The sequence below is a fragment of the Periplaneta americana genome, chromosome 7 (assembly GCF_040183065.1).
Source record: "Periplaneta americana isolate PAMFEO1 chromosome 7, P.americana_PAMFEO1_priV1, whole genome shotgun sequence".
In the NCBI taxonomy this organism is placed as follows: Eukaryota; Metazoa; Arthropoda; class Insecta; order Blattodea; family Blattidae; genus Periplaneta; species Periplaneta americana.
The window spans coordinates 132,075,773-132,093,293 of record NC_091123.1 but is presented as its reverse complement, the minus strand read 5'-3'; the positions used below and the strand labels follow the sequence as shown (position 1 = coordinate 132,093,293).

The window sequence follows — 17,521 nt, the reverse complement described above, 5'->3', positions numbered from 1 at the left end:
AACATGTTAACATTTTCATGTTCTCTCACTTTTATTTCATTGCTGAAACATGTTTACAATATCATGCTCTTTCAACTATATTACTTAATAAATAATATTGTTTTTATTTTGCGTTAGAAGAAAATACTGCTATTTGACCATTTTTAAAATGAATTTATTTTTTATCACACAATCTATCAAACGTAGAGAAGTGATTTTGCATGATGTTGTAGATATGGCATGCATAAATACACACAAAAGATTTCATCACAGAATGTTGGCTAGTTTTTGAGTTATGAGAGAAACGCTTCATCACTGCACAGTGAACTGCCACCACATTGAATTTTGGAAAAAAATATAAACATTTTTTTTAACCGTAAAAATATTTTTATTATATACCAGAAGGACAGTGTTTTACACAGACTAATTTTCATTATTGTACAAGGTACAGTAATGGAGGAAAAAATGTTGAATATTTCCAAAATGTTGTTGTTATAAGCTGTACTTAACCACTTTAAAACGTAATGTTTTGAGATAATAACTTACCAGTCCCGAAATTCGTTTTAACTCCTTCAGGCTTGATGTACATTATATGATGGAGAAATCGTTGCAATAAGTGGAAGTCTCAGGAATCTTCTATGCCACATCAATAAATTTACCATCCCATCGCACCTCCTCATACTCATCCTCTTTCACAATAGCCCTGCCAAGACTCTGGAATTCGCTACCTGCTTGCATCAGGGACTGTCGAAATAAAATTGAATTCAAACGCAAACTTGCTAGGCACTTGGTCAGTAATTGATTTCTTGTAAATAGTTTCCTTAATCTATCACACAATATTTCAATATCCAGTAAATTCATCACTATACAATTTTATTATTCTAGGTTTAATTTGTAATTCAGTAAATATAAAATATTCTTTGTTTTTCTATGATAAATTATCTAGCTTTAATTAGTGAGGTAATCTTTTCATACTTTGATTTTTATTGTAATTGTAATTGTAAATTTAATACTATTGTAATTTTATTTGCAATTGTAATTGTAAACTTAATACTAATTGTAATTTTATTGTTCATATTATAGTTGGAATCTCCTGGTAGAGGGGCAGAGAAGGCCAGTTAAATAAATAAATACTACTAATACTAAATTTAAGAATGCAGTTATATTGTCAGACTCCAAAGCAGCTATTCTACTAATAGTCTCTAAACACACACCTTCATCTCAAACGGCAGAAATAACTAAAATGCTCTCTCAATTAATATCGCTCAATAAAAGAATTTTATTCCAATGGATACCATCCCATTGTGGAATCCTGGGAAACGAGAATGCTGATGCTTTAGCAAAGAAGGGCAGCACTACTACTTACAGACCTGTTACTAAATCTACGTATTACTCTGTGAAAAGATTTATTAAATCTACATACTTAAACTTCAACAAACGAAATTTGATAACAGAATCCCAAGGGAAAAAATGGAACTTTCTGCATCATAATCCACAGTTAATTCTCGATTTACCACGCAAATCGTCTGCAGCTGCATTTAGATTGACAACAGGCCATTATTGTTTCTCCAAACACCTGCATAGAATTGGAATATATCAGTCCCCTAACTGCCCATAGTGCAACTCAAACCAAGAAATGGACTCGGAACACCTCAAAATCTGTGCTTCAGTGGCTGATCATGATAATAGCTTTGAAAAATATTGGAGTGCAAGAGGTCAAATGATTTTATTGTCAAACGCCTGGCATTAGAAAACAACAACAACATTGTTTCTTTTTTTCTTTTTGGAATGTCTTCGATACTTTTAAATATTTTGAAGAATTCAATGTGATAGAAATGGAGAATATTATTTTTGAAACATTTCTATACCTGAATTAAAAATAAAATTTAAAATTTTGGGGCCCCAGGGGTCAAAATTACCCAAAATTTTGATTTTCTGTGAAGACTTGATTTGGGATTTTTGGATCCCCAGAATGATTATGTGACCAGTTTTTTTTTTTTTCATTTTTTTAAATATAAATTCCGGACTGAAGGGTTAAATGACAAACAGAACACGATAAACTTTAGAGTCATCAATACGACTCCACTGCTACATAGACTCATGAAGTCATAAAGACTCACATGCCAGATTAACCACCTCGTTATCTGTTTTGCCTTCGGAAATCAGCTTGAAACGAAGCGAATTTCGTGAGAATAGACAGCAGGAGTGCCACGATCGGCAAGATCCGAGTTAATCTAGGCCGTGGTGCCACATATTGGGGGATCAGGAAGTACATTATAGGGCCGCATACGTTGGCCTCATTACTCAGGGCTTGATCCCAATTATGCGACATGCAAGAGGGATTTCGTGTCCTCACGACTCCGACCGCCCGGAAAGCTGGCAGATCCGGACTGCGTCGGTTCAACACTTAGGTGGGCTTCGTCCGATAAACCCGGATTACACGACACTTCAATTGAAATCTTTGGTATCGGGGATTAGTGGACAACCGCACATTCTCTCAGTATTGTTGAGTTAGATTTTGTGGTGGATTTAGGTGTTCAACGACGCTCAGTCCACAAACTCTGGCTTTACTTTCACTTTTAACCAGCATTCCCTGACTAAGCTGAACTCTGCTCTTCAGTCTTCACTCCTATGTACAGTTAAATCATCTACCATTCTTTTATTTCGCATACATTGATAGTAATACTTATGGATGCCCAGTTCCAACAGATAATCACCGTGATTATTTGTTTCCAGCCCTGTTTCTTCAATCAGTTATCATATTTTATCTCCAATTGCTTTTACATTATTGCCATGCATTTCCATAACAATTGAGTGACTTTTTTGGGACAGGGTTCAACACGTCTTTAGACGTAATTCTGGTGTTTGAAGGTAATTTTTTGTATTTCGTTTTCAGATAAGTAGAATCGATATTTAAGAATATTTTTATTTACTGCGTAATACATAAGTTGTTTGACTGATATACAGAATGCGTCAAAACACTTGACAGTTTTTGCAATGCAATACTAATCATACCCGCTGAATGTCGCTGCTGTAGTGCGTGTCCTTGTGTTGTATATGTTTTGGAGTTCAGTTCAGATGGAACGTTGGTCTACTGAACACCACATTGCTGCAGTAGAGTTGTTTGTCAAAACAGTCCGTTACTGCTACACAGCGTGGGTTTCGACTGCAGTGTGGTACACGTTATGCACCAAGTCGCAATACCTTGGTATTGTGGGTACAAAATGGCGTAAAGAGGGATCAGTAAAGGATATCAAAGCCTTTCAAAATGTTTTGTGTTTTCATTCAAATTAAACTTTACTGTTTTCAATTTATGTGTATTTTCAAATGTATGTTTTTTTCCCTTCTGTATTTGTGACGAAGCCTATCACTGTATGTTTAATGGCTTTAATAAATTGGAATTGAATTGCATATATTCACTAATCAGACTTCATATGCATATACTTTAAATTGTGAAATTCATTTAGCTATACCCTGTGTATGCAAAATCTGTTATCTTATCTGGCACTGTGCATAATAATTCAGGAGTAGAATTACGAAAGGTGGTAAGTTAAAAAATGTATCAGGTGGTAAGTTAAAAAATGTAAATGGTGGTAAGTTAAAAAATATGTTTTGAGAACACATCACCTTTCGTAGGCACATTGGACTAGGCATAACACCACTGCCATATTTGAGCAGCTGTAAGAACTGATAATAACATGAGCTGAACTTAGAGTATTTGCTGGGAAACTGGCCCAACATACCGGTAATACTACATTACTTACTTACTTACTTACTTACTTACTGGCTTATAAGAACCCGGATGTTCATTGCCGCCCTCATATAAGCCCTCCATTGGTCCCTATCCTGAGCAAGATTAATCCATCTACCATCATATCCCACCTCCTTCAAATCCATTTTAATATTATCTTCCCATCTACGTCTCGGCCGTCCCAAAGGTCTTTTTCCCTCTGGCCTCCCAACTAACACTCTATATGCATTTCTGGATTCGCCCATACGTGCTATATGCCCTGCCCATCTCAAACGTCTGGATTTAATGTTCCTAATTATGTCAGGTGAAGGATACAATGCGTGCAGTTCTGCGTTGTGTAACTTTCTCCATTCTCCTGTATCTTCATCCCTCTTAGCCCCAAATATTTTCCTAAGAACCTTATTCTCAGAAATCCTCAATCTCTGTTCCTCTCTCAAAGTGAGAGTCCAAGTTTCACAGCCATACAGAACAACCGGTATAATATAACTGTTCTATAAATTCTAACTTTCAAATATTTTGAGAGCAGACTAGATGACAAAAGCTTCTCAACCGAATAATAACAGGCATTTCTCATATTTATTCTGCGTTTAATTTCCTCCTGAGTGTCATTTATATTTGTTATTGTTGCTCTAAGATATTTGAATTTTTGCACCTCTTCGAAGGATAAATCTCCAACTTTTATAGTTCCATTTCGTACAATATTCTGATCACGAGACATAATCCTATACTTAGTCGTAATACTACATTTCTACAGCAATAACTCAATTTTCACAATTTGTGAACTTAGCATCTTTCGTGTTTTCACTCAATTGTTAACTCTCATTTCAGATACGGAAGCCCTCACCACAGTAGATCGCAGTCGGTGAAAACCCCAGGCAGCAGATCCAATAGTGGCCGCCCCAACTACCTATGCCTCCCTCAACAGCGCTCTCGCGTGGCGAGCATGCCGAACACGGGGGTGGAGGAGGAGTACTACCGCCTCAGGCACTTCAGTATTACAGGCAAGGGCGTCGTAAATCGTGGCGACTCTCTCAAGAGCAGGCGTTCCCGCAGCAACAACAGTGTCACCTCCAGCAATTCCAGCCATAGGTGAGTTGGCTCCAGTCCATGGTTCCCGTAATTAACCGAAACTATGCAACAGCGATCGCACAAATTATTGACAGTATAGGTCAGCATCGGAGCGTGCGCGTTATGTTAAATAAATTAAGAGAAAAGTTTCTGCCAAAAATATCAAACAATAAATACGAAACTTCGTAGGTCCACAGATATAAATCTACTGAAAAAGCAAACCGACTGCAAACAGAAACCTGGCAGAGAGATATCAGAATGTCTTATAGTTAAGTGAACTGATAGAATAAATAAAGTTCTGGAAAATAAAATTACGAATCATAAATACAAATGCAGACGAATTAACCTATATAATTACTGTGGAATAAAAACTGCCCCGAATAGGATCCAGACAATGCAGAAAGTTTAAATTGCGTAAATAAAGTAATTAAGTAAAAAGTGCAGAATTCCGTAGTTTCACTTATATAAAATCACATCGATGGCCCAGAACCAGACTGTTCCAAGTCCATTTTACTATTTTTTTTTTCTCCGGATGGCTATTTTAAGCTCCTAACATTCAAAACTTCATGAAAAAATTTGGTATAGTTTCATAGCAACCTTATACTGGTGACAGACTACAGTACTAATCGCGTTTAGCACTTATCGCGATCAGGCCCGATCGCGATTTCCGAAAATGTGGTGACACACTAGGTCCCGTCTAGTCAACAGCTGAATTAGCATAGAGGAAACAATTTTCTCTATGTACATACGTATATGTTTGTTTCCCTCCTGGACAACACCTAAAGTTCATACTTTCTTTTGATGTTTGTTCATTGTTTTTTCCCCCTTTTTTTGTTGTTTCTTGCAGCTTGATATGGGAATTTATTTGTTAAAATTGTTATATGCTTTACAATGTAAACTGATACAATTTATATCATTACTATTTGTATTATTTTGAAAAGAGATTTTATAACCTATAAAATTTATATCATGCCAAAAATTTATATTATTTTGTAATAAAACATACTTTTAAAATCATAGCGTCGTAATGGAGAATGAAATTGAAAATCTGAAAAAGAAATCAGTTCCAGTTTGTAATCCATTATTTATTGAAATGAAACATCTTTCAGCAGCCTTCTATTGCTCTCTATATATATGAAATATGAGTAATTCGTCTGTCATTTTTTAATATATTTCTTTTTACTTTTCTCACATCTGCATTAAATTTCTCCACTACGTCTAATAGTAGCCAAACTCATTTTCTAGCCATTCATTTTCGTTTCTATTTCATATAATACAATGGAATGGGTAACAAAATTTTACAGCAGAAGCTATCACGACTTCCTAAATAATATAAATCAATGTGATTCGAAACCAAAGATTACTAAAATGTTACTTTCGTCCACTGGGCCGTGCCTCAGCGCGATTATCTTGTTCTGGAAACAGGATTCAGCTCCTGATCGCGATCGGGACGGTGACACACTACAAACCCGATCGCGATTAGGTCGATAATTGCGATTAGTGACTGTAGTCTGTCACCAGTATTATGGAGAGGAATATTTACCATTTTGTTCGATTCATATATGCAGACAAGAACTGGAACACAATGAAACACAGATTTCTTTCTTATAAAAAGTTGGACTTAGAACAGTCTGGTTCTCAGCCATCGATATATAAAAACTGCAAACAGAATCCTGATAGACAAATTGCAGTTAAATAAATTGAAGGTGAAGAATTTGTAACAAAAATATATAAGTCTTAACCACACGCATGAAACTTGTGGATTCGCAGACATAACAATTACAAAATAAAAGAAGTGAAAGTAGAAACTCATAAAACTTAGATGTATCAAAACATACGTAGTTCAGCCACGTAAACTGAAGGGAAGATCTGTGCCAAGAGGGTGATCGGTAGCTAAAGCCTTTGTTTTTCTGAACTGATGATTGCGAAGTGCGAAGCCCGCCTCAAAGAAATCCGGACTATACGAGAGGTAGTGAGTGGTTTTTATAGCTCGCACCTCGCAGTTATAGAAACCACTCGCTATCTCTCGTGTAGTCCGGATTTGTGCCATGCTGGTCTCTCACTTCGCATGCGTCGGTTCAGAAAAACAAATCTGCGGTTTGACAGTATGGCAAATGTCGTTTCTGAGGTGAGGGGAATTGTAATACGAAATTCATTACTTCCAACGATAAGATTTTAGGATTGGATGATAACTACCAGACTTTAAAATTGATGTGGGCAAAGTATGGTAGGTAAATATTAGCTGAAGTTCTTATATTCAATGAGAGTAGGCTATGCCTGAAGCTTTATTTCTCTTGCGAAGGAAAACACGGTAAGAATTTATAACGGGTGATTCAGATTAAATTTAAATATGAAATAGATGTATTGCAGTAAAAACAAAACTGAAACGTCCTATAACATTTTTTTTTTCTAAAATTGCTGTACTATTTCATAATTATATAGCAAAGAAGCGATAATAAACTCAACACAAACTGAAAGTAATTCCTCTCAAGAAGTTTACGAAAATTGTAATGTCCATAATAAGTGTTCGAAGTGATTTCCCTAATCGCCTAGACATAGTGTGCTAGTCACCTCAGTGGTTTTGTAACATCACCCGTTCAACTGCGAAAACATGAATGAATGAATGAATGAATGAATGATGAAGTGCACTTATTGATACACAATTATACAAATGTAGATCCAATCAATGATCAAAACAAATTGGGGAACCGAGTTATACCTCTATGGAGGAAGCAGAGAAGGCAGACTGGGCTTAATCTGGTTTCGTCTAGGAGCTTGGAGGGCACTTAAAATCGTCAACGAAGAGGGGGCGAGAATATGTCCTCTTTGCGGTAGAGGCGAGACATCATACCATATTTTATCGGAGTGTGAAGCCACAGAAGCTCTGAGGAAACGATTCCTGCCAGAGTCCATTATAACTAGCGAAGACTTTCACAGCTACGTTCAATTCGTCGCTGCACTTCTGCTCTGTCCGGAATGTCATTGGCGTACACTAGTGACTCAGACGACCGCACAAGTAGCTGGTGATATAGCTGGTCAATCTACTGGTCCCCCCCATGACTTATCCACTTCACTGCGAACTCTGAAAGACAGCAATTTCAGAAAAAACGTTATAAGGAATTTCAGTCTTGTTTTTACTACTACATTACATCCACCTAAGTACACATCTGTAGAGTAACGGTTAGTGCGTCTGGCCGCGAAACCAGTTTCGATTCCCGGTCGGGGCAAGTTGTCTGGTTGAGGTTTTTCCGAGGTTTTCCCTCAACCCAATAAGAGCAAATTCTGGGTAACTTTCGGTTCTGGACCCCGGAGTCATTTCACCGGCATTACCACCTTCATCTCATTCAGACGCTAAATAATCTAAGATGTTGATAAAGAGTCGTAAAATAGCCTAGTAAAATAAAAAAAAATAAAAAAAATCATCCAGCTAAGATTTACATGTATGAATCACCCTGTATAGTCCTTAAAATTATGTCCTACTCGAAACATATCAACCGAGAACGGTGGTTTAATGGTTAACACGTCCGCCTTAAATTCGGAGGGTAAGAGACTCAAATATAGGAGCCGGCTACCCTGATTTGGTTTCCTCGTTGTTTTCCAAGTTTTTCCCAGACGAATGCTATAATAGTACAATTACAAGGGCCACGTCTCCCTTCCTCTCCAATCGTACGATCCTTTCACAGTCATTTTCTCACCTTCCGCGACAGGCCGGCCATCTGTCAGAGAAGTATCGTAACTGTGTTCCACTCTATTGAGAGAAAAGAGTTTTAGAGGCAACTGCTGAAGAGTGGAAACGCCGAACAAAAAAATATATCACCCGCTGTCAAATTTCAACTCACTAATCTTGAATCTACAGTATTGTTAAATGCGCTATTCATTACAGTACCTAATGTTTCTGCCACACGAAAAAATGCAGTAGATACAAAATCTTGTGGATTTACGAACTTGTTAACTATCGTGAAAGGAGACTCACTACACCTCTGAATTGTTTTTAAATAATGAATAATGTGATGTATGAAATTACATTTTGTGTGATTGGATATCTGAGATCACTGTTGCATATCTATTCATTTTTATAATTCGTATTTAGTACGTGCTGCTGTTTTTGTCTACTGTTTTAAGTCACTTCTATATCGTAGTTTGTATATATAGTATATTTGTATTTCTCCTAAGAGAACAGTGTGACTGCTGGAGAAAGCAATCTTTAGTGCGCATGTGCATTTGGACGTACGTTTTCATTAGTAGCTTTTTATATGTAGTAAAATTTGTCGTTATTATGGACAATGATGGAAAATGCACGTATACTCGTAATACATTGTGTATTGAATGTAGGTAAAAGAGTGAGTTCTTTCTTACTGTTATTTTTAAAGGGACGATCCATTTGAAATTTATGAAAAGGTCAACAAGATATTCGTCACAGTCGTAGCAGTTATTAACATAAGATATTATATAAGAGCAGAAAACGAGATGCAAGAATGAAATCGTACGAGGATCATTTCATACATAATGCACAGATTGGCAGAACTGTGAAGTTGATGATGCAACACCAATGAAAATTACGTCAGTTGCGGTTGGAGGATTGAGGGAGAAGCACGTGTGTTCGTTTCGTCCATAGTATACTCTGTGTTTAGGTAACGAGAGCTAGAAATGGAGCCTACACGTGTCTCGGGTACTGTGACGATTGAAAGTCAAAGATCCAATCTTTACGTAGCAAAACCTCTCCACAAAAATCTACCCTTCCACAGCTCTTAGAGTGTAGTTCGTGGTGAACTTACAGTGGACCATAATACAGTTTCTCGTTGGGCTACTCGTTTTCGTGATGGTCCTGTTAGCAAGTTTGAAATGTCAAGGCGTTTCTGCTTCTGTTCAACAGTCAAGCAGTGAGAGACCCATCGAGCAGAAATTTTTCTCTTCTTAAAATTCTTTGTCAAAATACGGAATCCTGAATTTGGTAACATCCTCATAGCTTCTGAAAGTTTCTCACACGTCGCTCGACTATCTTCTTGAAGAGCACGCGCCACAAGTTCCACACTTTGTTCATGTGTTGATGTTTTAGGCCTTCCTGGTCTTGTATCATCGTCTAAGCTGACACGAAAACTAGTAGACCAACCAGGAACTGTACTACGGTTCACTGTAAGCTGACCACAAACTGCGCCCCCTTAATATAATCCGAAGAAGTGTTTTTTTCCCCTTACTGAAAGTGAACATTCACGTCTGGCACTGATGACATTTCTCAGATGTATATTTAAATACATATATCGAGACTAGATGCAGTCAACTGCAGATGGTTTACTGTATAGATATCCAGCTTGTCAAAGTAACTTTACGCATATTCCTACTGAAATAGCAAATTCTTCAAACTTCGCTTCCTTCCAAACTCAAATATTGTGCGACACAATGTACACTTACTGGGTATATTCCTAGCGTGAAGGAATGGGTTACGTTACTCAACCATTCCAGTTGTCATTTATGTCACATTTTATACTATTTTCCAACTCTATATATATTGAAAATGAAATGACTTTTTGTCAACTTTTATTATTAGAATCAATTTAGAAGATCAGTATCATTTTACAGAAATATGTTGTTGAATAAAATGTATTATTATTCCAGAAAATAAATAAAAGGTTCCGTCACGGATGTTACAAGATTTGTGAACTCACATCACACCTCATTAACAAAAAGTGTAAAACTCACGTCTCTGCCTCAAGCAAAAAGAGATTCATTCTCATAATGTCAATGTGAAAGCTATGCAAATCTCATGGCATTCAATTAGTTCACAGAAACATAATCGGTAAATATTTTATAGCTGTTCCTTCCATGTCACGGATGTTACCCACATAGCCTACAGACGGATAAATAACAATAACAATATTTGCGGGACATTCTCATGTGCTCACATATAGTATTCCAATTAGTTATTAAATGTATGTTGCTCAAAAACAATCTTCTTTCCTCTTAATAGTAAATTCTGTTTTAATTCGCTGTTATTATTACTGGAGGACTCACGATTATTCGTAGCTTATTTCACTTCGGTAATTCCACACTTAAATCTTACAACAAATTGTAGCTATTTATTCATTCTAATTTCATTATCCTGATTGCTGTTTAGACGTTACATACAATTATAACAACTTCCACAATTTTCCCGTCACTTTTTTATGTCATCACTAGAGGGCGGATCTATGTGCGTTGTCTTTCAAGGTTAATATGTAAGGACTGTGTTGTTACTTCTGCGTCGTATGCATGGATTGTGTTGCTACAGCTCACATCGCGTCTAACCTGTTTCGTTTTCTAACCGCACAAAGATCCGCCCTCTAGTCGTCGCTTATGTTAGGACTGTGCTTTTAATTTCAGAATCCGCCTAATATCTAACCGTTGATAAATCAAAGTCTATTGACTTAGTGTGATCTCCCAGATATTTCAGAAGTTGTTTCCTACTTTATTCGCCAGAAGTCTCTGCAATTTCATGAGATGTCTTAAAGAGACATTTGCAGTTTCAATCAAGATGCTGTATTAGTCCGCAGAGAGATGTCTGAAATTCAGTGGACGTTGGTGGGATAATTTATTCGATATATTTTCTTGGGTTCCTTTCAGAGATGGTGTTCTTCTGTAATTAACATAAATATTCATGTTACTACTCCCTTATTTTATGACGATAAGTAATCATCAATCAAACTGAAAAGGTATTCTTAAATTAATTCAAATAGATATAAATTTCATTATGAAAATATCAATAGATAAAACTAAAACATTGAAATTTCTAGGACAAAAACTTATAAGATACAAATAGTAACAAAAATAAAAATAGTGGAATTCTAAAAATAAAAAATATGAAACTATAGTCCCGTCGCTCTTATTTCCGGCAGTCAATCACGTCAGCTATATTTAAACGTGTGCGTCTTGTGATTCGCTTATGATGACGTTATTCATTTCATAAGGCTCGATAAATACTTAATATAATCGCCCGCCATTTTCGCTCTCTCATCGGCGTTCGCAGAAAGCACACGAGGACGTTATTTGCCGCTAAATTATTTGCTGAATTATAGTGCGTTTGATTTATTATCATAGGAGCTACGACATTATGTTTAACGGTGTGACAAATAGATTCCTCGTCTGGTAGCTGGGCAACGAAAGAACAAAAATGGCGAACGATACTACCTACCTAGACTTTATAGAGCCTTCACTTCCTAAGACGTAAGACGTAATTTTATTGTTCATATTATAGTTGTAATCCCCTAGTAGAGGGGCAGAGAAGGCCTGACGGCCTTATCTCTACCAGATTAAATAAATAAATAAATAAATACTAAGCAAAGAGGAGGAGTCACGCCGGGAATAACAGCGTCGCGACTAATCAAATATTAGTCCTTTGTTGAAATTCAAATACATCGCTTATACTCAATGAGCATCGCGAAAAAAGGCTCCACTAATAATTATTTCTAACAAAATCACTTTTAGAAAAACCATAATACATAAAAATAAAAAATGGGAACAAAAGGTCATAATGATATAAATAACAATACAAAAATTGTTACGAATAACACATAACATAATTTGGAAGAAGACGAACTCAGAAATGAAGAAAACTGAGTTACAGACTGAATTTTATATCCTGAAATGTTCATGACACAGACTACCAAAGGTGTAACAATATAACCCCACATTAATAATGTGAATTACATCTTAAAGTAGATTAATTCTTTATGTTATTCTTAATTCAACTGCTAGTAGACACATAACACACAAATACATGGAATTTCAAAAATAAATATAAAGAAAAATTAAAATAATAATGAAAAATCATCAGTGTGGTAATCCTATTACTCCTCTTGGTAGCAGGAAGGCTAAAGGATACGGAAGAGGTCAAAAGGCCTAAGCTTTCGAAATGATAACTTATGACAAGAAGCTTCCTTCGAAAGAAAGCTACACTACGAATTTTTATCGCTTCATATTAGGTTCAAATCCGCGGATTTAGGATCTACTGTAATGGTAGACATAGCAACTCATGAACGAATAAAGACGATAAAATAGAAAAATGGTTCAACGTTGAAAATTACTTGTTCCACCGAAATAATCGGGAAAAACGTGCCACAAAATCGTTTTATTCAACACAAATTTAGTTGTAACTGCTTGGGCTCGAACTATGGTTTTCCCTGAAAAGAAGTAGTCAGCAAACTTTCTGGACTGCAGCTCTGTCCATATAGACGCCATGAACTATATTCTAAATCCTTTACATATTCCCAAGAAATTTCGCAGCTAGTATTATAGGATACCCGAATAAGGGTAAATTCTAAACCAAACTGTTGTCGAGTTCCCAAGCGCAGGGGTAATCCATCCGCACAATTAATGGAGAGAGGAGACAAGGCATGTAGTAGGTATGCGGGAGGAATTTGCTTCCGTCCACTTAAAGCCCTCTACGTCACAGGAGAAATGAAATAAGCGGCCGGATCTGACTGGGAATCATTTCTCTAATATCCGACATGATCGCTGTTCCGATCCTCCTCCTCCCTCGAGAATAGTCCGACCCCGTCATTCCAGACGAGTCGAGTCTATAGCCTCCAGCACAAAGCCCCTGAGTGTCCGCCTAATTCGAAATTCCGGCTGACATTTCTCTGAAATCCTTTTCCCTGTACGTTGTAGAGTCAATATTTCGTGGACTATGTCTACCGTGAACAGCGATAATAGAGTTCTGGTAACTTACCATATCCACATTCAAATTAAACTCCACCAGTCACAATTCGTATTTCCTGGTATCGGTAAAATAACTGGAAAGAATCCTGAAAAATTATGTGATAAAATAGTACATTATGCAACGAGCCTATAATGATAGTAATTAAGAATCGAGTGTGGATATTTATGAAACGAGCGCAAGCGAGTTTCATAATTTTCATACGAGCTTCTTAATTACCATTATAGGCGAGTTTCATACGACTTTTTATGTTCGACCATATTTCTAACTTGAAATTACCGGTATTCAGATGTATACATTTTAATTGTAGGTATCTGACAAGATCGGAAGTGACCTTGTTCTAGGTCGTGAATTGTGAGATGTGCACAGACGCGAAAGTATTGATTTTTTCCGAGGAACAATAATGTCATTGACCTTGACGTAGTCCCGTTAAACTTGATAATATTATAATATTATAACCTTGATTATTGAATTCGACATTGAAAAACGAGATGACAAATTGAATTTATTTTAATATTATTTACAATTAACGCTAATTATTATAGTAACAGAACATAACCTCCTGCGACAGTATTGGATTTCCAGCCTCCGTGACTTTTCGCTAATTCTCTTTCGATTGCATATCCGAGAATAATCGATACTTGCAGTTTTATAACTGTACAAAGCTGACTTGTCATTGGCTGAACACATGTAAGCTGAGTTATCATTGGCTGAAGACCTGTACTTTAATGAGTAGGTGTACTTTAATGACATGCATTAAAGGACTGCTACCGGGTGTATAATTAGTACATTTCGGCATGGTCGAGCATAAATATAAATAAAAAGGAACAACGTGCTAAGTCAGTGAATTACGAATTCATCACATATTTTCCAGAGTATTTTCAGCATTTATGACACCGTTTTTTTTTTACCGTGTCCCGCTTAGAGGGATCGAGAAATAAATGTTCACCACTTAAAACCGGATAAAGATATCGTTGTGATTTAGATCTGTCAAGATAGAGGAACTATCCAAGTTTATGCAACAATGTCTGAAAACAGCTCCATGCGTAACGTTCGTTTGTTTGTTGCTAATACAAGCCATGATCAACATGTGGACACCACAATAGAAAGTTCAGTGTGTGCTATGGCTAGCAGAAGAAAAATCTGTACGCGAGTACATCGCCGTGTTCGTCGTACATGGATTGGAAGACGAGGACGCACTGCCTGGCCAATCAGGTCACCCGATCTGACCCCCTTGGACTTTTTTTCTGAAGCTTTGTGAAGGATGCTGTGTACTAAAGAGGCAGAGCTAACACTCTGGAGGAATTGAAACAACGCATCACAAATGCAGCTGCGCTAGTGACTCCACAAATGCTACAGAACACTTGGCGGAGGTTGAATACCGTTTAGATGTCTGCAGAGCAACTCAAGGCGCACACATCGAGTTGCATTCAGCATTTCCGAAACTCTGAGAGTTTTTACATCAAGTTATATAAAAATTTATGTTAATAAACCATTATTTATACTTGAAATTATCACTTATTTCTCGATTCCTCTAAGCGGGACATAGTGTATTGTGTTCAATTGTGTTTTCTCTAAATATTCGTGAGGCATCATCACAGATAGAGTTTAACCACAGTCTAGTATATACAGTCACGAAGCTCAATACGTAGGGAATATGCATCCATAGATAGTTGCTAACCACTAGGATCGCTACTATCGCCTCATCACAGACAATGTGAAATAGTACCGGAACAGTCTATTGTTACTAGTAGCCTCAACAACTCAAGCTCCGTAACTGTATGTACTAGACTGTGGTTGAACCTCCAAGGCATTGATAAACGATGTAGGCTATGTCTTTTGTTGACACTGGGTATTGTTTTTTTCTTTCGTGAACAAATGAATGCATCCGTATGTTAAGAAAACAGAATTAGTTAAATAATCTATGTTGTTATTACAATCAAATTTAATTCAATTCTTTTCAATATATCTTAAGAACGAAATGAATGTTACTACAGAGCATTACAAAATTATTCTTGAAACTTACTTCTGCACAGAATTTTAGTTGGAGAGAAATATCGCTATGATATTAGTCATTAGGCTACAATGAATGAATTTCTGGCCAATTCGCCACAATTTCAGAAACTTTCTCAGAATTGCTAACAGGTAAGCTCAATATTTCCTTCTTCACGTGAAAAAATTAAATATATTTTTAAAACAGGCACAATTAAAAAAATTACAACACTAAGTGTTCAACTCGTCCACCACTGTGGAGTAACGCTTAGCATCTCACTGTGAAACACTTTAACATGAGGCTAGTTGGTGCTTTGTGTGCATACTAGCCGTGTAAGTGTATTTTTCCAGATGCCAGAGCGAAAATACGCGTCGTCTAGATGTCATTCAGATTTTTATCACCTTTCCCTCTGATTTCACAGGACCAAAATGAATGTAGACCTATTTAGACACCTACGACAATAAAGTCACGTATTGTTGAGGTCATGGAACTGATGCGAAGACAATTCTGCTAGTGCGCTTTGATTTCATAGACATAAAACTTAATGTATTTAAACACCTGCGACAATGTAGTTTCGTAGATTGTAAATATTCACTTCAACAAGTTTTACTGCACAACCAAGCGAAGAGCAAGTACAAGGACAGCTATGATTACAAGTTTAACCGCTGCCATACCGAAAGAAAAAAGTAGCAAAATAGATTTATTGAAGAAATGGGTTTCTGAAGATAAATGCTTTTATAATAATAATGAAAAAATCGTCTTCTTTGCAATATGACTTAACACTTATTACTTTAAATAATTTTCATATATAGGCCTATAGACTAGTATTATTAAAGCTCTAAAATGTGCTTTTTCTGCATATAATTTAATTTTGGCGCATGTTTTAACAGTTGTACTGCACATTTTGAGGCTTATTTTTTAGTATTTTAATTTTAGCGCATATTTCAACACTTTTTACACCATATTTGCATGCATATTTTAGGGGGTTTTCTTAGTGCATAAAATCCCGTATTCTAGTAATAACAATGGTGATGACCTCAGGATATAGAAGTCCTCTCTAATCAATGCATAAATATTTATTTAAATGGCTATAATATCCCCTTCTCAATCGATTACTCCGGTTTCTTCCGCGATTGCAACCATGATCTGATAAAGGGCAATGGAAATGCCGACACTTCAACAAACTTCCTCTGACGCAAAGCAACAGTGTCGTCACTTAATGAAACGGAAGGAAGACGTCGTCTACAGTTGTAATATTTTATCTTGGTTTTAAAAATAATGAGTTATCAAATGTAGCAGGAAAATTTACCTGCCTCCGTTTCAAGAGTCTGGTATCTAAATTACCTGTCAGTGGCAATCGCTTCGACGTCGGAAGAAACTCTACTTTGTAATTAAAGTTACTCAGATTCGTGTTGTGGACTCTTTACGGGATTTCTAAGCAATTTTACAGATTTCTATTATATTTACATAAGACTTTCTGGTTGGCGAAACAAGACAGGTACAATCCCAGCTTTGTCGTTTGTCGTTCTGCTGTAAAATTATTTAACTAGATCGCGAAACTTCATGTAATTGCATGTTTTTATTGATTTTTGCATACTAAAAAAGTAAAAGTGGATATTTTTCGATCTTCGAATGAAGCCAACTTTATTGTACATAAATGCATATTTCGAGGGTTTTTCCATTTAAAGACATATTTTTATTTAGTTTTACCCGATTTATTACCAACTATCAAAATTTCTCTCTTATAAAAATTGCTAAAATTATGTGAGAAATAAATAAAATTAGTTAATTCAAGGGTTCAGAGTCATAGTGGGCCAAGCGCCATTTATTAAAAATGGAGAAAGCAAGGGTTAAAATTAAGTGAATACCATAGTTTAATGAAGATTGACATGTCATTTAGTTTTAATGTGTAAACTATATATTACTTTCTATATGTTTCCATTGAATTATGGTAATAACTTCATTTTAACACTTGTTTATACGGTTTTAGTAAATGGCGCTTGGGCCACTATGGTTCTGAACCCTTCAATTAGTGTTGAGG

The 17,521-nt window shown here is 36.3% G+C and overlaps 1 protein-coding gene across 2 annotated transcripts in view; it reads left to right on the top strand.

Annotated features, from left to right (window-relative positions):
* The window catches only part of LOC138703454 (uncharacterized), a 391,108-nt gene that overhangs the window by 58,741 nt on the left and 314,846 nt on the right, over nt 1-17,521 (top strand). For both annotated transcript variants that reach the window (XM_069831320.1, XM_069831319.1), the window contains exon 2: nt 4,559-4,819. In XM_069831320.1, the coding sequence (XP_069687421.1) occupies nt 4,559-4,819 (261 nt within the window). The remainder of the gene's footprint in view (nt 1-4,558; nt 4,820-17,521) is intronic.